General features: G+C 40.2%; 1 protein-coding gene across 1 annotated transcript in view; it reads right to left on the bottom strand.

Annotated features, from left to right (window-relative positions):
* The window catches only part of NOL10 (nucleolar protein 10), an 87,459-nt gene that overhangs the window by 52,593 nt on the left and 7,586 nt on the right, over window positions 1-27,280 (bottom strand). Inside the window, exons 4-13 of the mRNA XM_024737735.1 lie at window positions 24,942-25,019; window positions 23,658-23,695; window positions 22,301-22,437; window positions 21,496-21,561; window positions 19,994-20,054; window positions 16,441-16,526; window positions 11,621-11,699; window positions 10,268-10,417; window positions 7,704-7,770; window positions 5,444-5,496 (exon numbers count right to left, since the gene is read on the bottom strand). Of these exons, the coding sequence (XP_024593503.1) occupies window positions 5,444-5,496; window positions 7,704-7,770; window positions 10,268-10,417; window positions 11,621-11,699; window positions 16,441-16,526; window positions 19,994-20,054; window positions 21,496-21,561; window positions 22,301-22,437; window positions 23,658-23,695; window positions 24,942-25,019 (815 nt within the window). The remainder of the gene's footprint in view (window positions 1-5,443; window positions 5,497-7,703; window positions 7,771-10,267; window positions 10,418-11,620; window positions 11,700-16,440; window positions 16,527-19,993; window positions 20,055-21,495; window positions 21,562-22,300; window positions 22,438-23,657; window positions 23,696-24,941; window positions 25,020-27,280) is intronic.

Genomic DNA, 27,280 nt, shown 5'->3' with positions numbered 1-27,280 from the left:
TCTAACCCTAAACTTTAAAACTAAAATGGAGAAGATAACAGCTATATAAAAAGGAGACATAAAATATCTGTAAGACACTGTCAAATCTAACGTTAAGCTAAAATGACATATTTACAATTTGGACAGCTGATAAAAATATGTTATCTATGGTGAAGGTGAGGAATAATTGTTAGAAAGCACTATATAACTATGTTCTTAAGCCTTCTGGAAAATTATGCCAAACATACCAAGCAGTAATATTTGAAATACTGGCCTTGAAAAAAAGAGGGCATCTCTGAGGGAGGCCACAGAAATACCTTGATAATGGACAATCTAATATTGTGGCTGAGTTTAGAAGTAGGCTGACAAGTTCAATTCACCACAGACAGAACAGTCAAAATTGTTCACATCTAAATTTCTTTGTTTCAGTCACAAGAGCCCATAGAGAAAAAAACACCAGTGAAAAGGTTATGATACGCATTTTTAACTCTTTACTGAGCAACAAAAACAAAATGTGCCCAAATGCAAATATCCATATATCTACTACAAAATTTTTCATTGCACTTCTCTAAAACTGACTGCCAAACACTACAAATGTATTTCAAAAGCACCTCTCTGACCACCCCCAAACCAGGCGGCACTCACTGACCTCTTGTCTCCTGGAGGGCTGAAGCACGGGTGTCTGATCTAAATCAGACTGAACCGCTCTGAACAGGAGCAAGTGAACCCAGCGATGGTATCTGGAGGCCATGGTTCTTTTGAAGACCTTTTGCGTTGGTGAGTGATAACTCACTGAAGTGAAGAGACTTAAAGACATTCACTAATCTTTTATTACATTTCACAAAATTTGACTAAACTTCACTAATTGTTTTTGCACTTCCTGTGGCTTTACATGCCTTTGGGAGGATATGTGCGTGTGTGTTACAACTAAGTGAAGCAAGCGTTCTTGAGATTTTATGCTTCTTAATACGTAGTCATCTCTCTTTGCAAAGACAGAGTTCTGGAGGTAAACATGCATTATGCCGGATAAGTTCAAGTGCTATTTTCTTAAAAGAAACAGAAGCACTGGTGCAAGTTAAAGATAACCCTTTATGCTCTTAACTCTGCCCTATTTGCAGGTACTCTGGCTCCAAAAGTACTTTCCAAATTTAAAATATAATTTTAAATTAAATAGTAAATGTTAAAATATTTAATATAGTTTTTTGATTCATTATAAAGAATAAAAACATCTCAATAAAAACAAGTATTTTGGGCTTCCCTGGTGGCGCAGTGGTTGAGAATCTGCCTGCTAATGCGGGGGACACGGGTTCGAGCCCTGGTCTGGGAAGATCCTACATGCCACAGAGCAACTAGGCCCGTGAGCCACAGCTACTGAGCCTGCGCGTCTGGAGCCTATGCTCCACAACAAAAGAGGCCGCGACAGTGAGAGGCCCGCGCACCGCGATGAAGAGTGGCCTCCGCTCGCCACAACTAGAGAAAGCCCTCGCACAGAAACGAAGACCCCACACAGCCAAAAATAAATAAATAAAAACAAGTATTTTTTTCCCCTAAGAAAATGTTTTAAAATAAAACACCTAACTGCCAATACTGAAAGATGGGTTCAGTGACATTGCATATAATCATTGTAGTGGCTTAAATTCACATGTTCAGGAAAAAAAAAAAAAACCAAACCATAGATCCTTAATCAACTGACTTTTATTCTTCTAATTCAAATAGCTTCCTAAACAAATAATAACTCTCTTTTCCCAAGTTTACGCATCCATACACATTATCAAACACGCAAGCCATCAACTATCCCATCATGAGTGGTCTCTGGAGCTCACTGACCCACGGGGGCTTGGAGCCCAAGGAGCATTTCCAACAGAGACAGTACGCAGCACACTGGCAGGTTTGGGGCTGGGTGCCACAGGACCTGGATTCCCTCTGGAGTCTATACAGTTGCCAAAGGTGTTAATTATGAAGAACTAACCTACGATTAAATTACATTTCAGAGGAAACCAAACTTGAAAAACTACTTCTGGCATTAGTCCTGAAAGCTGCCGTTGAATTAGGCCCTGGAATTTAAAAAACAAACAGACAAAATAACAGATCCTGGTCTCCAAGAGGGAAAAAAAGAGAGTACTGAGAAAATGGGGAAAGGGCTGGAGAAAATCCATTTGGTCATAAAAGACTAGTTAGTTATTGGGATATGTAAGTAGCAGAGGGTATATAAATCAGTATTTGTATTTAATCTAAAAAGACTTCAAGTATTCAAGAAAGATGGTATCAGGTAGAAAGGCAAAAATTAATAAGCTAAATAAAAGAACATTAAGCTGTCTTCATTTTTAGCACAGCCCCAAAGCAGGGAAAAAGAGTTTTCGGACCTGGTTTATAAGATGTTGATACAAATCACAGTCCCAACCTCCCATATTGGGCATGAATTATATATTAAACACACACTTCTCTGTTCCTATAGGCCTCAAATAAACCTTTGTGCCAAATCAGCTTGGTGAGTTTGATAAAATCTTATGAAAGATGGCAGGCTTTCAGACCCCTGGGCTCTCTCTGCTTTGAAGGAGTGTCACAAAGAATAGGTTCCAAGTAAAGACACGCGGCACTCGAAAACCTCACTCCGTGCAAGGCAGCAGGGCAGAAAGGCAGGTCAGGAAGGACCACTTACGTACCAGCTGCAGCACAGTGCTTAGCTGCACGAGAACAACTCTGCTCTCGCTGTCCGCGATGCACAGTCACCGGGGAGCAGCCTCTGGATTCTCTTCCACAGCGCTCAAGTTAAATCTGAGCTACAGAGCTGAAACTAAAAAGACCTTGTAAGATAAGCTAACGTTTGTCAAGAAAGCAGTTTCTCACCACCTGGCCAGCATCTAGCCCCCCTCACACGTGCAAATTAAAGTTCCCAGAACTTGGAACAAAAAAGCCCACTCTGAGAAATAGACCCAGAGAAGCAGAAGGGAATAAGGGTCTCCTCCAGTTCTAAGAGTCTATCATCCCGTTTCTCCTCCTGGATTCAGGGAGGGACCTCCTCGTCTGCATGTTTACCAAGCAGAAAGCAGCTGTCATCTTTGGTTCTTTCCTCTCCTTTCCTCCTCACATCCAATCAATGACCAAGCCTGTCTTACAACCTTGACAATCTTTCCAATTCTGCCCCCACTGCCACCATCTTAGCACAAGCTGGTAACACAGCCTTCCCGCAGAAGTACTCAGAACTGCCCTCCCTGGCTCCACACCAAGGGGCTCTCAGCCCACGACTGCTGACCAGCTGAGCAGACCCCCCATGCGGCCTCCACGCTCCATCTCAGATTCTGGCGGATTCTACACACTTCTGACGGGAGGAAGGGCCCTTCCATTCAAGACATCGACGCCTTATAGGCAGCTGCTGACAATCAAAACACAGTAAGCACTCCTGAGAGGAAGACCGAAAGAGACCTCCGCCAGGAGAAGTAAAGGGAGGGGCAAGCTGATTTATTCTGCCTCTCCTGACGTTGCAAGAGGGGCTGACGCTGCGAGAAGACTATTAACACCGGACCGAGGGAAGGCTCTTCTCGTGATCGACACAAGTCTTCATCAGTGGACACCTCCGGACACACCACCTGGCTATTCATGGATAACAAGCCCCTGAAATCACTGCCCAACAGATCAGACTTCTTTCAAACTACCCCAGGACCCCCAAAGCTCCAAATACTAAAAAGGGACGCCTGGCCAAGGTAACACAGGGACCAGCACCTCTCCTGGAGATCGCCACAGCCTGTTCTTGCTGCTTCCGGACTGGACCCTACCTAATCCATTCTCCTGATGGCAGCCCAAACAATCCTTCAAAAATGCAGATCTGACCACAGCACTCTCCCGCTTACAGCTTTTCCAGGAGTGCCTGCCCTGCACTGTCACACCTGGCCTCCAAGACCATCAGAGCCTGGCTGCGGAGAACCTTTTCAGCCTGAGCTACCGCCAATCCTCAAGCGCTCATGCTCGGCCACGTGTGTTATCTTCTCCCTGATCTTAGCACACAATGTTCCCTTTACTTCCAAGACCCTTCTCCCATTCTGCACCCCACCCTCTTCATCCAGGAGACAGAACCAGCCTTCTGGTCTCTCCCTGGAAATCAATTCCTCTGGGAAGGTTTCTCCGAGTATCCTCCACTTTTCCCACCAGTTTCTAGCCCCATGATGGGTTCCTTACTTCTGTTACAGCATTCATCACACTGACTGAAAATTGTCTACTTTCTTGTTTTATTCCCTAATAATGAACTCCTTGAAGGAAGGGGCAGTACCCTGTACACTGCTACACTGCCAACCTATAGCACTGTGTCTGCCACACAGTTGATACAATCACTTATTGATCAGATGAAGATAAAGATATATAAACTAACAGGAATATGGAAGCAGTATCTGTGAGACTCCGGGGAGAAAAGGAACAAATGACAATTTAGGAAAACGGAAAAGCTGCTGTTTGAATAGTCTTCATTTCACTATCAATCAAAAGAAACATCTCAAAGTGCTTTCAACAACATATCAGGTTCCTGAAACCACAGAAAGTGAACATCAACAGAATACTTTTTTTTTTTTTGAAATACACACATGGTTGAGATATTTCAAAAACCCATCTTCAATATAAAGAACCTTCATAATGGGAGGCTAACAGTGATTATAGAGAGTTCACTGCCCTAAAGATCTGATCTTCAACACCCCTCACGCTCCTCCCCTAATCTCAGAAAAGGAGATGTTTGCTAACCGTAATCTAATGCCAAACTTTTCTGTTTGGGTAAAGGTAGGGAAGCTTCTGGCAAACGTAACAGAAGAATTCTTTAAGGAAGAAAAAATGGCACAAGATTGCAAACTGCATGTCATCACTGATCATGGCAATCTAAGATAGTTTCTTTTATATAAACTCTTTTTTTTTTTTTTTTGCGGTACGCGGGCCTCTCACTGTTGTGGCCTCTCCCGCTGCGGAGCACGGGCTCCGGACGCGCAGGCTCAGTGGCCATGGCTCACGAGCCCAGCCTCTCCTCGGCATGTGGGATCCTCCCGGGCCAGGGCATGAACCCGTGTCCCCTGCATCGGCAGGCGGACTCTCAACCACTGCGCCACCAGGGAAGCCCTATAAACTCATTTTTAAAAGACACAAACTACAAAGAGATGACTGGAAGAGAACCAGACTTTTATTTTAGAGGATTAGATCTCCTGATCACTAAGAGCTGAAAGTTTAAGATTCTGGAACGCTTTGAAACAAAAAACAAATGTAGAATAAAGACAAATTTCTACTATTTTAATGGGATATTAAGTAGTTTCCCACGAACAATGGTTAAGCATTATTTTACCGGTTCCAGGAAGCACAGGGAATTGACAAGTGAGCCACTGTGTCTAATTTACACAGCCACATGCAGACCCAAAGTCCCTCAACACAGCCAGCTTAAAAATACAGTATCTTTTCTTGTCCTATTTTTATCATAACTCCTTTCTGTATCACTTACCGGAATGTAATAGATGCCCATCTTGGGGGTTTCATTGGCAGTAAGAAGCATTCCTAAAAATAAACACAATGAAAAAGGTAAACACATGGGGAAAAGAAAAGCTCCCTTTTCTACTCGTTTTACAGGTTGAAATGGGTGAGGTGCTCACAACACGGCGAACGGCAGAAGAGCCAGACTGGCAGCCAGGCACCCTCGGAGTCAGCTTGTGGCCTGTGGTCCCTGACCCTCCCAGACGGGGCACCTTAAGTATCAGAAAGACCAGCCTCCCCATCTGCAAAACACTTAGGCTGTCTGTACTGGCAAAGTGACTGAGCAGTTCCCACCATGAAGTGCTCAGGTCTATACAAAGTTCGCCATCATTTTTAAGGGGGAAAGTTTTAAGCTTCAGACACATAGATAAAATGTAGTTTTGATGCACTATTTATTATAATATAATAAGGAAGTCAAGAAGGTTTCTCTCTGTTAATCAGGAATCAAAGAACCAAGGTAAAGTACTTCCCACCAAATGGCACAGCAAAGTAGTTCCTAATGTTTGGATTAAACTTTACACCTTAACAGAAAACAAAATGGCTTACAGGGAATGCTATGTGTAGCGACACTAGAAAAGACCCATACAGAATCCAACAGCCTGGGACCTCCCTGGTGGTGCAGTGGTTAAGAATCCGCCTGCCAATGCAGGGGACACGGGTTCAAGTCCTGGTCCAGGAAGATCCCACATGCCGCGGAGCAACTAAGCCCACGCACCCTAGAGCTTGTGCATTGCAACTACTGAGCCTAAGCGCCGCAACTACTGAAGCCCGTGTGCCTAGAGCCCGTGCTCCGCAACAAGAGAAGCCACTGCAATGAGAAACCCGCTCACCGTAACGAAGAGTAGCCTCCGCTCACTGCAACTAGAGAAAGCCCGCATGCAGCAACAAAGACCCAATGCAGCCAAAAATAAATAAATAACCTAATTAATCAATTAAAAAAATAAAGAATTTGGCGTCTGCAGACCTGCTTTTCTCGAGACCACACTATTCACTGTGCATGGGACGTGGCTCCCAGGGTGAGGGTGTGGATCAGGACGGGGTTTCACAGCCACTTGGGAAGCATGTGAAAAGTAACTCATTTCGGGGCTCTCCCCCAGACGCCGAGTCAGTACCCCTGATGTGTGTGGGGCCAAGCAAGCCATACTTCTAAGACACTCCCAGGCGATCCTAGGGGTGGCCAGGCTGGAGACCCTCTGCCAGACGCTGCCACTGCCCCCTGCCTCCTCATATTCAAAGGCTCAAAGAAGAAAACATAATCTTTCTCTCCAAATTTGCTCTCTCTCCTGTGCTCCCAATCTCGGCTCCGAGTATCACTTCCTACTCATCTTAGTTCAAAACTGATCTACCTTTTACCTGGTGGACAGAACCACCTCTGGAAGCAGGGTCTGAGTAGGTCCTGACCACAAACAGCACCCAGCCACTCAGCAGCTCACTCCTGGGTCCGCACCAGCCGGGCACCACCTGCTTCCCACCCCATTCCTCCCAGAGCTCCCCCGTGCACCGTGCTGTGCCCCCGCCCATCCTTCCTGCCCTTCTTACACTGTCCCCTCATGGCGATCACCTCACCTCCCAACTCCACCCAGCACCCCAGGCTCAAAGATCTCCCGCATGTGCTTCAGCTGATCTCTCTCTCTCTCTCTCTCTCCCCTGCCATCTGTACATCTATAACAGAACTCTTCCTGCTTTGCCTCGTATCCCTCCATCAAAATTATCTGTGTACGTCCGCCCTCAGAATACAACCCTGCTTGAGGTGGGAAGTGTTCTCATTTTCCAGAACTCTTCACAGATTTGCCTCGAAGGGATTGGTAAACCTTAAAATCTGCCAGGTAATCTACTGAACAGCCTGCAACACACGATATGCGAAACCCACGGCTTTATGAGCCTGTGTATCATCATCAGGGAGCTCCAGCCTCCTCCAAATCCCTACACACGATTACCAATCACATAAAACAGCTAAAGCGCACACTACATAGCACCTCACCTGCCACCGACCTATGGACTGCTACCAGTTTCTACTAATAGCTAGGCTGGCTGAGGCCTAAGTCACTGAGAGGGTCACCTTCTCCATCATCCACGCCACTTCCTGCTCTTAATTTTTCAAGTAAATACAATATCCAAGAATTGTCCCAACCAAGCCAAACCCTGTCTTAAGAAATAAAATGAGTTTAAAACCCTATAAAGCATAACCTAGATTCATCTCGCAGAATGCCCCGTTGCTACATACTGCATACCTGAGTTAGGATAGAGGCAAACATCATTAATGTCATGTTCTGGCTCCAAGGAAGTAAATATTTTTCCCTAAAAGAGTAAGCAAAAAGGAATTATTAAAATAGTTAAAGGAAGACAACTTTTGGCAATGTGATACACAGAAAATAACCTGGAGACATAACTCCACTACACCCTGCTGATGTGAAAAAATAAAATCACCTAACTGAAATCACAGAATTTAAGTTCAAAACGATCTTAGAGAATCTGTTTTATCAATTTATCAAATCCTCTCATTTTAGAGAGGAAGAAACTGAGGCTCGGGGGGAGAGGTGACTTTCTTGGGAAAATGAGTATAAACTTTTAAAGATAACGTCTAAACAGGTAAGGGTAAAGTCTAAAATAAAGTTGTACATCAACTTTAAAAAATTCTCATAACCTGGAAAACACACCCTAGGTAAACCTGTCCTCAAAGAAACCAAAGATGAAGAGACGGTCAACAAGGCAGAATGAGGATGGTATCTGCCATACCTGCGTCACGAGGACTTGAGGGGCATCGAGTAAGATGATGAATATAAAATAACTCACAAAAAAAAATCCTATAAATACATAAAGTGTTAGCTATTACATAGCAAAGGGTAAATTTTTTTTTAACGTGGGAGGAAATATACTATAGTTTTAAAAATTAAAAGAAGTAAAAGAAAAAAGACAGAAAGTAAGTAGATGGGAGTGGAAAAAGGTGACGAGATAGATAAACAAGGAAAGCAAGTCAAGCAGAACCAAGTAATTTGGGTGTTGGTCAAGAGGACGTATTTAGTCACTGCAACAACACCAAAATAAAACTTACTGTAGCAACTACAACATGATTTCAAGAACTGCTGTTGAAAATGTCTGCCAGCTCTTGCATTTATTAACCCATTATTAGAGGCTCCACGGCAAAGTGGGGGCAGCAGTTAAAAAACTAATTTTGCACCCAGTGAAAAACAGCAGCCAGGTTCTAACTGAAGACAGACAATGGGACTCGCACGGCTACCTCCCTTTCGTCTCAAGTGCCCCCTGAAACAAAAAAACGGAAAAACGGAAGGAAAAAGGAAGGTGAAATGGGAATAATAGCATGGAACAAAAAAGAAAAGGGGCCACAGTTCATAGAAATCCATGTTGGGGAAAACTATGCAGCAGTTAGAGGGCCTGGGAGGATGCGTCCAAATTGGTAAGTTTACCATTAGGTAGGATGGAAGCCAGGTCAAGGGAAACTTCTACTTTCCCAGTATGCTATGACCTTTCAAAAATAAAATGTTTGCATTTGTAGTATTAAAAAGAAATACTGTTTCAAAGTAAACTAGTTTGGATTATCAGAAAAGAGCAGAGAAAATTCCAGCCTAAGACACCATGTATCTTCCTAAGAAAGCCCTCAAAACCCTCTAACTCAAAGCAGCATAGTTGGTTCCCGGGCAATCGTCAGGGTAATTCTTCCAGGAATTGAGAAAAGCCGGAAGCCCTTCCTCTTCTCCCTAACAGAGTCTCAGGAGCTGCAAAGGTAACAGGGCTGGAGAGACGGGACACACCCCAAGGATAACTCTGAACCTCCACAGCACATCCAGAGAAAAAAAGAAAGGGAGCTAAGTAAGGTCAATACTTTGAGAGTTGACAAAATGAAAATGAAAAAACAAAAGTAATGGTCCAAGCAGGCAGGGATTCTGCTCAGTAGCTGAACCATGACGGAGCTGCTGGTGGCACCTCTGCCCTAAACGCGGGCAGCCCTCACAGGAGAGACCGACGCTTGCCCTCCGGTAACTAATGCTGAGGCTGCTGGGGCCTCCACCCACTTCACCTCAAAAATGATTTTTTTTTTTTGAAGTAACACTTTTTGACTAAAGATGCTGTTTGAAATCAATAAACGCAAAGACTCTTAAAAGCAACTGCTACACTGAATGAATTTTTTCCCAGTTGATGAACTAATCTTTTACTACTCTCTCAAAATACTTAGGTTTTAAAATGAAAAAGCAAAAACAGAAACCAGAATAAAACCAGCAACACAGGGTTTTGTTACCTTTTAAATGACACTCAGAAGAGCAGGGAACATCAAATATTCTCACGAAAATATTGTTTTTAAGAAAAACACTATAAGAAATTATTGTAAAGGTATCATATCTAAAATCCAATTGTTTGACATGCGGAAAGGGTATGAAATTGAGATGTATAATAATACTGATATGGAAAGATTAGTAGTAGCTCATAAAAACCTTCCAAGGGTTGTAAGACAGCCTCAAAATCTAGGGAGTTTCTCATGGATCAATCTTTTTTTTAAACAATGATTTACTCTCTACCTAACTGAACATGTAAAAATGCATGCCTGTTCTAGCAAATGAGGAAAACTTCTTAACAGGAAGAAAACAATCTTGGCTACTTTGAATATGAATATTATCTATCCCGAAGTAACCGACTTCCAATGAAGCACCCAAACGGATGCTTAGTATTGATATTTCTTTCTCGAGAACCCACAATGCTCAAAAAAGGCAACAGAAAGAAAAGAAACATTACATGGAAAATAGGCAAATAGTAAGTAATGTTAACAACAAAAAATACGTACTGAGTTCTTATTCCACATTTTGATAATTCGAGAGTCAGCAGACAAAATCAAATCTAAAGAATCCTGGAAATGAACTGATTTAATGGGCAGCCCATATTGGTGATCCTTAACTAGCAATGGCTTATCAGACCGAAGATCATACAATAAAACCTAAAAAGAAAAAAAGTTATTTCTGTTTAAACGAACTAAATATTTTATCTTGAAACTTTTAAAACTTAGAAAAACGGCTGCCATTTGCTTCATTACCTTTTTTATCAACACAGTGAACACCCCTCACTCAGGGTACAAAGATTCTAAAGTCAGCCAGCAAAAAATACTCCAGAAAAATCTCTTAAATTACCCTTCCAGTATATGGTTTTATGAATTCAACCCTGAGAGCAGTTTTTAGGCACACTAAGATTGAGAACTACTTAGCTATATTAAGGAAGGAATCAAAAGGGAAGTCCACAAGAATTTGTGTCATTTATGAATTCAACAAATATATACACTGAGGACCTACTGGGTACCAGGCACTGTCACAGCGGCTGACAGAAACAAGAACAAGAAGCATAATGAAGACAGTCCTGGTAGATTCAAGACAGATGGCAGTTGCAGAGTTATGACTTTCGGGGGGAGGGGGGGGTCTCTTCTGAGCCCTGTCTTGATAGGCAAGGGGCCTGGTGAAGCTGGATCTCAGTCCCAGCTGACAGATGACAGAGGCAGTAACTCTACTGGAAGCAGGGCTCACACCTGTGCTGAGGTCAGAACAGACTTACAAGTGTGTGGGCTCTGCCTTGAAGGAAAGAGAGAAAAGATGAAATTAAATCCCTGAAGCTATTTCATTTGTACTCCTCAGACTAGCGTTTGCTGAGGTATGTCCCACTGACCACGCACAGCACTGCATGTGGGTGATAGTGCCGGGTGAAAAAAAAGGTTCCTTGGGCTAATACATTCTGGAAATACTTACTCAACACATTTTTTGTCTGCAGGAATTCTCCGAGCTTTCAATAGATATTTAAATGCACTATAAACCTCACAGAGTAGAAATCTGGAGCATTCCAAACCTGTGTGACCACGGAACTCCACTCCACACTCTCTAGAAAAGGCTGCTCTAAACCACAGTCAGGACACCTGAGGCATACCCCGCTGCAGCTTCAGCTCGAGAGCCTCTCACACCAGCCATTCAGGCCAGAACCGGAATTTCTCAAGGTACTAAAGGAACACAGCATTCTGAGTACCCTCTCCACTCTGGCCAAAACAACAATGCTTCATTTTCTGTTCCCACAGTGAACAGACATGTGGATGTTTCCCACGATACATACACGCCCCTGAAGTAGTAAATGAAGTGTGAAGTTTCCACTTGAACATATTTACCTGCCCTGTGGATGTTCCAACTGCCATGGTCAAGGCACCATTAAATTTCAAAGCAGAGATCGTTGGTAAACTGTTTATCCTGAAAGGCAAAACATTTGTATTTCGTGCATATATGGCCAAATCTCCTTCCAAATAACAAATTCATTATTAATCTTCATTTCAATTCTAATGGGGACAATCACATTTCTTAGTCTTCTGTTTCAAAGGTAATTGTAACCAAACTTTCTTAATCAAAATGAAAAATAACCTTTACTTATAAATGTACTTTAAAAATCTGTAGATTATGTTCTTTAAAAACTGTAAGAAATATTTTCAAAGTAGCTACAAGCAAACAGAGTTTCTGAAAACATAAAACCAATTGAAAAAGATCAGTATGACAATATCTTTCATTTTGATTAAGGTATTTACAGAAACATGCCCTTTTTTGCTTAAGAGAAAACAGTTTTATATTCGGGCATGGGTATACCCACTTTTTTGTTTGTTTTTGCAGTACACGGGCCTCCCACTGTTGTGGCCTCTCCCGTTGCGGAGCACAGGCTCCGGACGCGCAGGCTCAGCGGCCATGGCTCACGGGCCCAGACGCTCTGCGGCATGTGGGATCTTCCCGGACTGGGGCACGAACCCGCGTCCGCTGCATCGGCAGGCAGACTCTCAACCACTGCGCCACCAGGGAAGCCCCCCCCATTTTCATTTTTAAAGTTAGTGATGTCAAGGTAAAATAAAGACTAGTCCCCAAACGGGGACCCAGAACCTGTAAAGGTAACAAAATGATGGATGTTTATGGCTCTGAATCTGGAGTATGCTTCTCACTCAGTAACCAAGAATAACGCTCTGAGGGGGAAAGGGTCCTAGAAGATGAGTCAGAAGCAGGCCACAGTCCTGATTTCAATACCTATTGTCTCCACAACCTTGGACCAGTACCTTCAGTCCAGGCTGCTGACTCTTGGCATCCTCAGGTCTCTTATGCCACCTAAAGCCTCAGCCTGCAACTACACTGAAGCATCCACGGGAACCTGGAGGTCTCTCGTCTGTATCACTTTCAGTCATCTACTCTTCAAAATGAACTCTGGAATCATTTCTCAGTGCGGTGACATTATTTTTCCTCATTTATTCAAACTCTTTTTTTTTTTTGTATTTTTTTAAAATTTATTTTATTTATTTATTTTTGGCTGTGTTGGGTCTTCGTTGTTGCACGCGGGCTTTCTCTAGTTGCGGCTAGCTGGGGCTACTCTTCATTGCAGTGCGCAGGCTTCTCACTGCAGTGGCTTCTCTTGTTGTGGAGCACGGGTTCTAGGCGTGCGGGCTTCAGTACTTGTGGCTCACGGGCTCAGAAGTTGTGGCTCGCAGGCTCCACAGCACAGGCTCAGTAGTTGTGGTGCACGGGCTGAGCTGCTCGGCTGCATGTGGGATCTTCCTGGAACAGGGCTTGAACCCGTACCCCCTGCATTGGCAGGCGGATTCTTAACCACTGTGCCACCAGGGAAGCCCTATTCAAACTTTTTTGTTTCTTAATAAAATTTTGTCACTTTCTTCAGATAGTCACTTATTAAGCTTATCCCTCAGTACTTTGCAATTTTTTTGTTGTAAATTATTTTGTTATAAATGAGAACTGCTTTTCATTGTATCTTTCTAACTGGATATTGCTGATAAACATCAACGCCACTGATTTTGTACATTTATTTTGTAACCAATTTACTTAACTCTCTTATTAGTGTTTATAGTTTTTCAGTTAGTTCTACTGGGTTTCTTAGGCAGACAATCACATCATCTGCAAAGAACAAAAGCCTATCCTCCGCTAGCCAAAATTTAACACGTATTTCTTTCTCTGACTGTATTGGCTCCACCTTCCAGAACTCTACCTATGTCAAATAACAGAGGTGACGGCTTATAATGTTTGTGTAGGAAAAAAATAAAGCTAAGCATAAAAAAATTAATAAATAAAATCACCTGGGGCTTCCCTGGTGGCGCAGTGGTTGAGAGTCCGCCTGCCGATGCAGGGGACGCGGGTTCGTGCCCCGGTCTGGGAAGATCCGACATGCCGCGGAGCGGCTGGGCCCGTGAGCCATGGCCGCTGAGCCTGCGCATCCGGAGCCTGTGCTCCGCAACGGGAGAGGCCACAGCAGTGAGAGGCCCGCGTACCGCAAAAAAAAAAAAAAAAAAAAAATCACCTGAAGCTCAATCAGCAGGCAGAGCTACTTTTAACACTTTGTAACATATCCAGATTTCGTCCCTGTGACTGGACACATAAGTTCACTGTTTTTCTTATGAAAATGTGATGAAACTCCACAGGGAACTGTATGATTTGCTTTTCCACTTAACAGCATACTTGGAACATCTTTCCCTAGAAATAAATATGCTTCTGCCACATAATTCTTAAAGGCTTACGTAGGCTATTGGTCAACACTTCCTCATCTGTAAAATAAATACGAAACAGTACCTGCATCAAAGACGGTTGTTGTTTTATTAAATAAGTTAATATATGTAGAGAACTTAGAATGCTACCTGGCAAATAGAAAGTACTGTAAGCTATTATTTCTACCAAGCTGTATTTTGATTTGTTATCCCAGGCTCTTTCTGACATCTTAGTATTATTATAATGGGATTAACACCTTGGGCTATGGAAGGTGGGAGAAGGTGCACTCTGTACACGTAGGTAGACCTTTAAATTGATGTTACCTTTTCTGTCAGGCAATTTAGCGATGGGTACCAAAAGCCTTAAGAACATGTATGCTGTTCAAGCTCTTGATATTTTCCAAGGAAATAATCATAAAACTGTAAATAGATGTGTACTAGTGAAAAACTATAAGCATCCTTCACGAACCAAGAGTGGTCTGTTACTTAAATTAGACCTACCTGTATATATGCAGAAGTCATTTTTACTTTCTTCTGTGCATTTTTGAAACTGCTTAGTATCTTTTTACATTAAGTACAAATCATCTTTACAAAATTAAAAAAAAAATTTTAATAAATAAAATAACCTCCGTCATGACAGCTGAAAAATGCCTCACCCCTAAGGACAAAAGAGGCCACCAAAAATGTCTGTGAATCAATATTCTATCAAAAAAAGAAAAACTACTCCCATGTTTCTAGAGACCACAGTTAAGATTATTTTTTAACATCCCTTCCTTAAATTTTGTATAATGGTACTTCTACTGTAGTCATTAAAGTAGAAATAACCTTAAGACATACTGCAAATAACTCCTGCTGGCCTGTTTTCTTAAATGACTTTTCAAGATGAAACCATTAATGACAGAGTTTGTACACAAGTCTCTTGATTCTAATTCAAACACAAGTTAATGCTTAAGGGTAAGAGAAGATTAACCTCTTTGCTTCCTATACAGTGAGTAAATATCTTTCACTTAAACCTGATTTTCTACTTGCTAAAAATAAACAAGTTTCTGATTCATTTTCTTTCATACCTACTTGATGAATACTAGTAAGCATTTTCCATTGCTTTATTCTATTAACAAATGTAGAGACTCATAACTCAGTAATCTGCACATTGTTTTATGAGCTTTTCACATTTCACAATAAAAATGTCTAAGTAATTCCAAAACAAAATGAAAAATCAAATGTAGAATGAGTTTTCCATTTTTAGATTGTTTAATACACTATACTCCGTACCATGGCTAATGAAGCTATTCATTGGCATTACTTTAATAAAACTCAGTAACAATACTCAGGAAAAAAATTTCCTATACTCACTTTCAATGTCATAATTAAAAGATGGAAAAAATTTTTTCTTTACTTATGACACAGGGAAAAATGTATACATTAGAACCAGACATCTTTCCATTCAGTGATTCTTAGCTTTTATTTCTAGGTCAAGAATGCTTTTTTACAAAGCTGATTTTTTCCGAAGAAAGAACTATATTTCTTCTTCTCTCCCCCAGAAAAATGCAAATCACACAAAATTCTACAATAAATTTAGAGTTAGTGTCTCTTAGCCCACCCATCTAACACTCCACCTCCTATGTGACATGACTGTAGATAAATGTCTGATCAACTGAAAAGACAAAGTAAAATGACATTTCCATGAATAACAAGACCCCAGAGAAAGGGCATTCCCGAGCTGATTACAGCAACTAATCCCATGTCAAGGATCTGACAAAGACAGTGATAATCTGCATGTGTTAATATGAGCACAGAAAAATGTCTGAAGGGAATTCCCTGAAGGTCCAGTGGTTAGGACTCGCAACTTTCACTGCCGGGAGCCCGGGTTCGATCCCTGGTTGGTGCAGTAAGATCCCGCAAGCCATGCGTCAAGGCCAAAAAAAAAAAAAAAAGTCTGAAAACATATGTACCAAGCAGTGTAACAGAAGTACTCTTGTGAGTGGGCAAAGGACAGGGGGCTTATAGGTATTACTTAATTCAAGCTTTAGAGGTTTTCATCCCCCAACTGTGATTTACTTTTCCAATTATTTTAAGGGTAGGAATGGCCAAATAGGAACAAGAAAATATCAAAAACATTGCTTCCCTCTACCTTAGAATTCAAAGCACATATTTTTGTTTGTTTAATGGAGTGGTGGACTCTTGGTTCCACCACCATATCCTACAGAATGGGAAATACAAATTCCTGCAGTGTATTTGTTTTCACAAAATTCCAGGGCAACTATATAAACAAGGAATTCCATCTGGCTTCCCCACTTAGTGACCTTTCACAGGAAAGGATTTCTACATAAAACAATCAAAAACCACAACCTCAGATAAACGTGTTTTAAGAGTGTCATCCTTTAGCAACTGATTTTAATTTAGTGTTGATACGTTTGTTTAAATCAGAAGCTGATGAGTATTTAAACTGCGACTTCACTCCCACTTACTCAGAATCAGCTGTGACGCTACTTAAGGCGCAGTCTAACAGGCCAACCCTGCCACGCGTCCTCGGGTCCCAGCACTCCACTCGGCCCTAAACAGATAAAACACAGTCATTTTAAATACTAGAATATTTTTAGACAAATACCAAAAAAAAAAAAAAAGTCTCATGATACAAATAGACAGAGAGATATACCATGTTCTTGGATTGGAAGAATCAACATTGTGAAAACGACTCTACTACCCAAAGCAATCTACAGTTTCAATGCAATCCCTATCAAACTACCACTGGCATTTTTCACAGAACTAGAACAAAAAATTTCACAATTTGTATGGAAACACAAAAGACCCAGAATAGCCAAAGCAATCTTGAGAACGAAAAACGGAGCTAGAGGTATCAGGCTCCCTGACTTCAGACTATACTACAAAGCTACAGTAATCAAGACAGTATGGTACTGGCACAAAAACAGAAAGATAGATCAATGAAACAGGATAGAAAGCCCAGAGATAAACCCACGCACATATGGTCACCTTATCTTTGATAAAGGAGGCAGGAATGTACAGTGGAGAAAGGAGTCCTCTTCAATAAGTGGTGCTGGGAAAACTGGACAGGTACATGTAAAAGTATGAGATTACATCACTCCCTAACACCATACACAAAAATAAGCTCAAAATGGATTAAAGACCTAAATGTAAGGCCAGAAACTATCAAACTCTTAGAGAAAAACATAGGCAGAACACTCTATGACATAAATCACAGCAAGATCCTTTCTGACCCACCTCCTAGAGAAATGGAAATAAAAACAAAAATAAACAAATGGTACCTAATGAAACTGCGTAGCAATTATACTCCAATAAAGATGTTTAAAAAAAAAGAATTTAACTTTTTCAAACTTTTTACCTATCCCCTTTTTAGTACTGTTATATGTTTTATCATTAGCTGCATTTCTTTTATAATTTAAAAGAAGAAAAGAAGGATGGTTAAGAAAAACAAGTGCAAAGTGTGATCCTTGAATGGACCTTGATTTGGTTGGTATGGTAGCGGGGAGAGGAGTTATGAAAGACATTTTGGTGTAACTGGGAAAATATAAATTTGTAAATATTATTGTATCAATGATAAATGTTTAATATATGTACTATAATAACTATCACAGAAGAAATCAAAATCCAACATATAATATAAAAATTAGTACTTCCCTGGTGGCGCAGTGATTAAGAATCCACCTGCCAATGCAGGGGACACGAGTTTGGGCCCTGGTCTGGGAAGATCCCACATGCCATGGAGCAACTAAGCCTCTGTGCCACAACTCCTGAGCCTGCACTCTAGAGCCCGTGAGCCACAACTACTGAACCCACATGCCACAACTACTGAAGCCCAAGCTCCTAGAGTCTGTGCTCTGCAACAAAGAGAAGCCACTGCAATAAGAAGCCTGCTCGCCACAATGAAGAGTAGCCCCTGCTCGTTGCAGCTAGAGAAAGCCCGCGTGCAGCAACAAAGACCCAATGCAGCCAAAAATAAAGAAAGAAAGAAATTTATTTTTAAAAAAATGAATGTAAAATGAATATTAAAGTCTGGCCTAACTATGCATATCAAATTTCAAGCCCCCAGTAATCAAGGTACCCAAGGAATTTCAGGGACCCAGCCTTTGGTCTGGGGGGTTCTGCTGCCCCTTCAACAAGTCTCAGGGCTAGTCTTAAAACAGCTAGTGAGGGCTTCCCTGGTGGCGCAGTGGTTGAGAGTCCGCCTGCTGATGCAGGGGACCTGGTCCGGGAAGATCCCACATGCAGCGGAGCGCCTAGGCCTGTGAGCCATGGCCGCTGAGCCTGTGCGTCCAGAGCCTGTGTTCCGCAACGGGAGAGTCCACAACAGTGAGAGGCCCGCGTACCGCAAAAAAAAAAAAAAAAGCTGGTGAAAGAGTAGCTTGCTCTAATACAAAACTTCTCTTACAGAGCACGCTTCCTGATTTCTAGCCTAACTTACTCTGTAAGGACTCTATTCAAATAAACAATTTTTTCAAGAAAATTATTTTAAAACTTCCCCTTGGTAATCTCAAGGAAAGTAATTAGCAAGATACTGCTTCACTGGTCTGACTCAGGCTTAACAGTATTATAACACTGTCAACATAGTTTTATACGTTTCCATTAAATCAACCTCATGTGTTCCATTTCAAATTTTAATCTTTTAACATAAAAATAATTTTAGTAAAGAAACCTAAATTTCCTCCAGATGGACTGGTTTAATAAACTACAGTACATTCAAACAATGGAATCCTATCCATCAGTTTAAAAAAATTACTTTAGGGGTTTCCCTGGTGGCGCAGTGGTTAAGAATCTACCTGCCAATGCAGGAGACTCGGGTTGGAGCCCGGGTCTGGGAATATCCCACATGCCACGCAGCAACCAAGCCCGTGCACCACAACTACTGAGCCTGCGCTCTAGAGCCCGTGACCCACAACTACTGAAGCCCGTGTGCCTAGAGCCCGTGCTTCACAACAAGAGAAGCCACTGAAATGAGAAGCCCGCACACCGCAACGATAAGTAGCCCCAGCTCGCCGCAACTAGAGAAAACCCACGCGCAGCAACAAAGACCCAACGCAGCCAAAAATTAATTAATTAAAAAAAAATTAGTTTAGCTTTATAAGTAATTACAAGTACCAATGTATAAAGACGTACATTATATACCATTACATTAAAAAAAAAAAAGCAAATGAAGAACCATGGTATAATTTCAATTTTGTGAAAAAATTTTAAAACCATATTACTAACACATATGCATACCTGCACATACACAGAAAAACAAAAAAGAAAGGAGAATACTGCAAGCCATTAGAGTTACCTCGGGTGTACGAGGATTTTGGTAACTGGAAGGCACAGAAGGGTACTTTTTTAATAATACGTTTTTGACATTTTTACCTTTTTTTTATTAGGAGTATTTAACAATATTGTAATTAAAAAATGCAAATCTAGAAAAACTTCTGGTAAGCATGAAGGACACTGATTGAAAGGTGCTGTAGTTTAAAATGAAAATGTTGTGCATTTATTGAATGCTACTATAGAGGATGTCCAAATCAAAACCCCATATACCTTTCCAGTTTATAATGTTTTCAAATAGGTTCTTTCATGTGATTCTCACCAGCACAGCACCTCTATACAGTTGCCAAGGTAAGTATTATCATCTCCATTTCACTGATGAGAAAAACAAGCCTCAGGGAAAGTCAGTCATAAAACTATCAAGCAGCACAGAGCTGGGACTGCCTCCTGTTAAGAACAAGGGTGGCAATCATACTGGAGCTGGCAATCCAGCAGCGACTTCAGGTCTCACCCTCGACGATGATGGCCCTCGCAGACCACATCAATGCACAAGGGGCACAGTTTGCAGCAACGGCACAGCTGTATCTCTGTGGAACGTGACCCACGGTCCATACGAAAAGCAAACCAGTGGGCTGTGGCTTCATTAGCACCCTGCTCTTAGGAACCAAGCAACGCTGTCTTTAAATAAAACTCCATTCGTTATCAAATATAGAGCAAATGTTCTAAAAAATAAAGTCAACGTACGCTTACCTCTATTGTTCCTGCGGCAAATAAGCCATGCACTGAATTTACGTCACAAACATTATTCTCCCTAAAATAGTAAAGCCATAAGGGAGAGAGTTTTAGCATCTACTTTTGCAGGGGGCGGGGACGACAGACACTCAATAAACTTTCTAAACAAACAGTAAACGCAATGCTGTGCATGAGGTGGCAGCAGATTCTCTCGCTCATCTGCGTATGCGAAGCACCGAGGCATCAAAGGGGCCAGTGCATTGTACACAGTCCCCGCAGTTTCAGACCCCAGGGTGACACTCTTATCTGCCAGGGGACGAGACAAGGAAGGGCTTTCTTCAAAAACACTATTCCACCATCGCGAGAACACATTTCCCAATATATTTTCTCCCAAAGCAAAAAGAACGCAGGCTATCACTACGCCAATCCGGAGACTTGACCAGCTTGTTGAGTACACTGATCTAGGCTCGTTTTCTTTTTCTGAAAAATGGTATTCACCAATCTCATATGGTTGTTGTGAGGAGTAAATGAAAAAACTACATGTTCAACACAGCGTCTAGAGTTTACAAGACAATAAATAAAAGTTGTTATTATAAACAGGAAATTCTGCAACTAAAGAGCATATAACCTTTTATTATTCAAGGATGCATCATGACATTACTATAATTTCTTTTTAAAGAAAATAAGAGTATTTCAAATCAATGTGGAAAGAAACCCAGAGTTTACCTGGTTTTTATCACTACCTATTCTTCCAACCTTTAAAAATCCCCTTCAAAGCAATAAGGAAAATCCAACAAGCTAATTATATACATAGGTGAGAAGTAATCCAGCTTCCACCCTATACTAGCTGTGTGAACTTAAACAAGCTACTTACCCTCTCTGAGTCTCAGCTGCCCTAGCTGTAAAATGGAGATAACAATAGTACCTGTACTGTAAAAATCTGTTATAAGTTTCAAATGAGTGAATATATATAAAATCCTGAATAATGCTTGGCACATAGTAAGTGCTTTCACTACTGTTGTTACTATTACTCAGTATTAATACTATTAAGACAGATTCATTCCTAAAGGATTTCTCTATGAATAAAACAAAAGTACAGACCATAACATATGATGAAAAGAAAACGTGAAAAAATCTTAAATGTCTGCCAGCAAAAGCATAAAAAAGTAAAATTAAAAAATAGTACTCCAAGTTATTTCAAAATTTCTCTATAAAAGAAAATATCACAAAACTAAATCACAAATGAAAATTTAAAGAACACAGCAAAAAACAGTAACTGAATTTCTGGAGTGAGTTAAAAACTCTTCACATATATTAAAAAATTTTTTTTTATATTTTACAACAACACCAGGTCTTCTAGTGAATTTTTTGTGTGGGAAAAAATTTAATGTTACTCTTTTACCTAAGTTGCCCAGAGCTCTGCTTACAGGCAACACGTGTCATTTGACAACAAAGTGGGCGTCTGGCTTCATCTCCTGGCCAAAATAAATACAGCAGGATTCTTATAACAAAACACTCACGCAGCATCAGTCTGTAGAGGATTCAGGAACCGTCCTTGTTCCAAGTTCAATCTATAAACTTCAGAGCTGTCAAACAATGAATAAAGTGAAAAATCCAGGAAACTACAATGAACGTTTCTTCAAGTAAATATAATTTTTAGAAACACGGATCTGTCATAAAGCATCACTTCCCTTTGTAAAACTGATACAAAAATGCATTCTAACCCTAAAAGATAACCACCTTACTTGTAAGTTTGTTCATGCATAAAAGTGATTTAAACGACCCATGTGCCAAGGAAATATTATGAAGTCATTAAGTAGGATATTATTTACAAATAACACGGAGATTACAAGATCCAAAATGTATCTATAAGTGTACGTATATAAGACTACAATGAAATAACAATAAAATACTAATAAGGGTTTCCTTTGAGTGGCATAATTATGGGTGATTTTTTTTCTTCTTTATTCTTTTTTATATTTCCCCAATTTTCTAAAATGGATATGACTTATTTTTATAATCATAAAGAAGGTAGCATTTAAGAATAAAAGTTTTAAAATGCATGCAATGGGGCTAAGATACTGACTCCACACCACTGCTACACTATTGGGTCACCCATGTCTCTCTAGATTTAGAACACCACGCTAATAGAAGTCAAGGATGTAATTCCTAAATGAGCCAGTCACTTTGGAACTACACTCTTTGAGCAACCATAAGGCAGGGATAATGTCTTATCCTTCTTTTAATCCCTCTCCTCAATTTTAAGAACAGAAGTTGCTTGGGGAGGTGGAAAGGAGAAAACAAAGGGTGATTAGACCCCAATACCTCGCGCCAACAAAGTACAAGTCACAGGATGGATAATGGTAAGAAAAATCTCTCCCGAACTTTGGTATTCTGGTTTTGTAGTAGAAACCTGATTGGGAATGAAATTCAATGTATCTATCGTTATGCAGGAAGACAATCTGAAAATAAAACAAGAAAATTAGTTTGCTTAGGTTAAAGTATTTATTTCGTCATCATCACTGAAACCGGCAAAGCAAGAAAATCTCTCATCTCTCTCATCCTCCTCCTTGCTCTCTGTAAACGCATGTGTATAAACACAACTCGCCATGATGGTTAAGAAATGCGTTTGAGAATCAAACCTCTCCATTAGTTACTTAATGCCTTCCTGCATCTTAGATAGGTTTTTGGCAAACTTTACCTTCTAACTGAAAGACTCAATACGAATGCCCTTCATCTACCTGGCGCCAGCACTTTGTAATGTAGAGCACTGCTCAGTAACCTCAGTGAGTCATTTCCTATTTTACTTAAGAACACATTTTAGTAATCTCACTATTATCACATGGAGTTTGATAGGCTCCTTGTATAAATTTAACTTTAATGTATTACAAAGGTATCTTAAAAATCTGCAGATGGTATTGAAAAGCAAATTTATCAAGATCTAGAGAAAATATACTATAAAATTACAAGTTCCAAAACGTATGATAAACAGCTACCACAGGCAAAAGGATAAACTGTACCCCATAGTTTCCAGAACTGAAGACAACACAGAAAGCATGTCAGCTCTGAAAATTCAATTTTCCTTCATGATGACATCTCTAAAAGTTTTTCATTTTAAATTGAATAAGGCACTTTTACTGACAATCTTGTAACTGTTGAAAATTACCACAAGAGTTGAAAGATGCACTAATGGCACCAAAAATGAAAGAAAAGGAAACGTAAATATATTAGCTGTGTCTTGAGCTGTTTCAGTATATGCACAACCACTTATTTGCAGGGTTAAGAAAATTAAACATACAACACTGCTGCTGTACTTCTCACATATGAATAAGAAAACGAAAATAATAAATGCAATAATGAAAATCACACATCTAGAACACAGGATGGTCTAAAAAGATGACTGCTACCAATTCTTAAAAATATAGATAAGGTTTCATTCATACATGCTATGGCAAACTTGAAATTTTCGATATTAGACTGGCCAAAGGCTATCTCTATCCCAGTTGTCACATACATGTGACAAACTAAGTATGTATTAATAGAAAACAATAGGTTTTATTTTACTATACAGCCATTTTAAATTTAACAATGGAGACATCATTAAAAACACTTATCATAAAAACAAATCCCTCTCATTCATTTCCTGAGGACAGGCAGGATAAACCAACGCTACAAAGCATACCTTTGAATAGTCATCAGACAAAGTTTCAAAGGTGACAACTGAAAAATAAGAAATAGGAAACATACAATTATCAGTCCACTTTTTTAATAAAAATACAAATTTGATGCAAAGATTCTAACTCAACACAAATACTATATACAAATACTGGGTTTTTCTTCCCTTTTTGCACCTACAAAACACAAGAACAAAGTTTCCATGCTATATTGCCCCCCCAAAACACCAAATGGAAAATTAAAAGCTTTATAGTTTCTTTATACAGATCAGCTAGATTTTCTTCAGAACTGAAGCAAATTAAATAATAAATTTACAAAACATAATGACTTCTAAATTTTGTCACAGTTTTTCTGAGATGTTCAAAGTAAAACAACAAACATTAAAAACTCAAAACTTTTTGCTTTAAAAAAGGTAACAGTAACTTTTTACTCATTCATAGTATACCTGCTAAATGAAAATAAAGAATGAAAACAGTTATTATTAGCAGCACATGGAGTTTGTACTGTTTTTTAAAAAGAAGACAGTGAAACAAGTTAAGAGAATACATATCCCATTAACTTCTTTTCCCTCAATCTCAAACATGGGGCCACCTGACAAAAATACCTGAACTCTCCCATTTCAACCTGCGCCCTGTGCCAGGCAGAATTCTAAGAATGACCCCGCTGACCTTCCCCCCAGGGCAGCCCCCTCCTCTGGAGAGTGTGGGTGGACGCTATCAACGTGAGGAGACACCGCCCTTGTGACTACATCACGTTCTATGGCAAAGGAAAGATTTATAATCACACGAGCCCTTTCAAAGCAGAGTTTTCTACAGCTGGCGGCGGAAGGGGTAGTCAGAGAGATTCAGAGCACGAGAAGGATCCAATGAGCTGCTGCTGGCTTGAAGGAGGAAGGGACCCAGTGAGGAGGAATGCAGGGGTCTCTAGAAGCTGAGCATGCCCCCAGGCTGACAGCCAGCAGCAGAGGGGTCCCTAGCCCTACAACCAAAACAAACTGCATTCTGCCAACATCCTGTAAGTTTGAAAAGGGGTCTTGCCCAGGGCCTCTGGAAGAGTCCCACTTGGCTGACACCTTGAGGTCAGCCCTGAGCACAGAACACAGAAAAGCCTGGACGGACTTTACCTACAGAGCTATGAGCTAATAAATGAATCTTTTTTAAGCTGCCGCGTTTATTGCAATTTGTCACACAGCACAGAAAACTAATGCACAACCCATGCCCATTTTAAAAAGCAGAAAAGCAGCCAAAAATAAAAACTATTTTTGTGATTTCAAATATAACCTCTTACTTACCTTCTGAATCTAAACACCTTTCAAACTTCAAGGATAATTGATAGGTGTCATAACATCGAACTCGAGGTTTGTATGTTCCTATAAAAACAGTTAATGTGATGTAAAACCTAAAGGACATACTTTTCATTATCAATATCCTGCAGATATGTTGAGTATACTTTCTGTTTAGAGGTAAGTAAGATTCATTATAAGCATATCAAACAAAAAGAATTTAAAAGCAGGCTCTCCTAAAATGGACGGCTAGTGGGAAGCTGTTGCATAGCACAGGGAGATCAGCTTGACGCTTTGTGACAATCTAGAGGCCTGGGATAGAGAGGGTGGGAGGGAGGCTCAAGAGGGAGGGGATGTGGGGATATATGAATACATATAGCTGATTCACTTTGTTGTACAGCAGAAACTAACACAACACTGTAAAGCAATTATACGCCAATAAAGATATTAAAAAAAAAAAGCCCTCTCCAACATCCCAAGGGAAAAATGAACAAAGGATATAAACAAGCAAGACACGGAAAATGTATACACCTGTGTAATCAACTTCACAAATAATCTAACAAAGTAGATTTTTTAAAAATTAGTTTTTGTCAGTATTTATAAAATAGATAAATAATAAGAACTTGCTGTATAAAAAATAAAATTCAAAAATTCAAAAAAAATTCAAAAAAATTAGTTTTTGTCTATCAAATGGCAAAGATGAAAAACTGGTTAGTATCTATATTGAGGTTGATGTTCAAAAAAAGTTCTCTCATACTTTGGTGATAAGTATAAATTATTAGAAATTCTTTGGAGGACAATCTGGCAATATCTGTAAAACATGTGATACTCATACACCTTATATCTGTATTTCAACTTATACAAATTTATTCTACAGAAACACACCCATAAGTGTACCGAAGACATGAAGAATGTTCACCGCAGCATTATTTACTGATGGCCAAAAATTGAAAGCAAATTAAATGTCCACAGATAGGGAAACGGTTAAATAAATGATGGTAAATCATTATAGAGGTTATAAAGAGGATGATGCAGACCTGTAACTCCTGACATGGAAAGCTGCCAAAACATATTACAAAGTGAAAAGGAGAGTGAGTACAGCGGGTGCAGGGAGGGCTGCAGAGTGGCACTTATACTGTGATCTGGCTTTTGTAAAACTCAACAATGACAGTGTCAGTACTCTGTACAGAAAGAAGATGGAGGAATAAGCACAGTGATATCTTGTGTATTTTAGTGCAATCTTAGGGCCTTTCACATTTTATCTTATGTATTTCTATAATGTGTGCATTTTTTATAAGTTTATCATGAAAAGAAAAAGACTGACTTTTAAAACCACTAAGGATATTTTTAAAAGAAAGGAATGAAGTAGTCCTATGTTTTCTGGCATGGATCAAAGCCCAAGATCTCATTTAAAAATAGTATACAGTATAGTATATATACACACACATACTCTATATATATGTGTTACATATAATCTATAATTAAAATTTAGATTCTGAACATAAAACTGGACGCTAAAAAATGGGGATAGTGTTAGTAATGAGACAACCATTAACACAGAACAAAAGAGACTAGCACGTGGATGTATAAAAGTAGTCAAATAAGAAAGTGGTTGGAAAAGAGATATAGATGGATAATGTTAAGCCAACAAAAAAATTTAAGTGGACAATACCCAGGATATATGTAGCAAAATCACAACCATAAAAAGGTTGGGTAATGCTGTTCTAACTTATAATATATTAAAAGTTCCCTATATTTGTTGACTTTTTGATACTGATGAATACTGCTAACATAAAATCTTAGTGACATGACAGAGAAAATCATTACGGTAAAAATGCCCTTTCCTGGAACCATCATTCATCGCAGGTGGGAGCGCAAAACGATCTGACTGCTCTGGAAAACCATATACCTACCCTCTGACCCAGCAATGCCCTCAAAACAGACTTGGACAAGACGGTTCATAATGCTTTACCAGTAACAGTCGAAGAATGAAAATAGCCCAGGTGTCCACCAAATGAAGAATAAATTAACAAAGTGTGGCATATTCCTATAAGGAAATACCATTTGCTAATAAAGAAAGAACACATTACTGACACGTATAATGACATGAATGAATCTGAAATGTGAAGTCCTAGATGAAATAAGTCTTACACACAAAAAATACATAGTGTAGGGCTTCCCTGGTGGCGCAGTGGTTGAGAGTCTGCCTGCCGATGCAGGGGACACGGGTTCGTGCCCCGGTCCGGGAAGATCCCACATGCCGCGGAGCGGCTGGGCCCGTGAGCCATGGCCGCTGAGCCAGCGCGTCCGGAGCCTGTGCTCCGCAAAGGGAGAGGCCACAACAGTGA

This window comes from Neophocaena asiaeorientalis, unplaced genomic scaffold (genome assembly GCF_003031525.2).
Source record: "Neophocaena asiaeorientalis asiaeorientalis breed wild unplaced genomic scaffold, Neophocaena_asiaeorientalis_V1.1 scaffold396, whole genome shotgun sequence".
Taxonomy (NCBI): Eukaryota; Metazoa; Chordata; class Mammalia; order Artiodactyla; family Phocoenidae; genus Neophocaena; species Neophocaena asiaeorientalis.
Note: the sequence above shows the minus strand (reverse complement) of the source record. Positions and strands in the feature narration are given on the sequence as shown.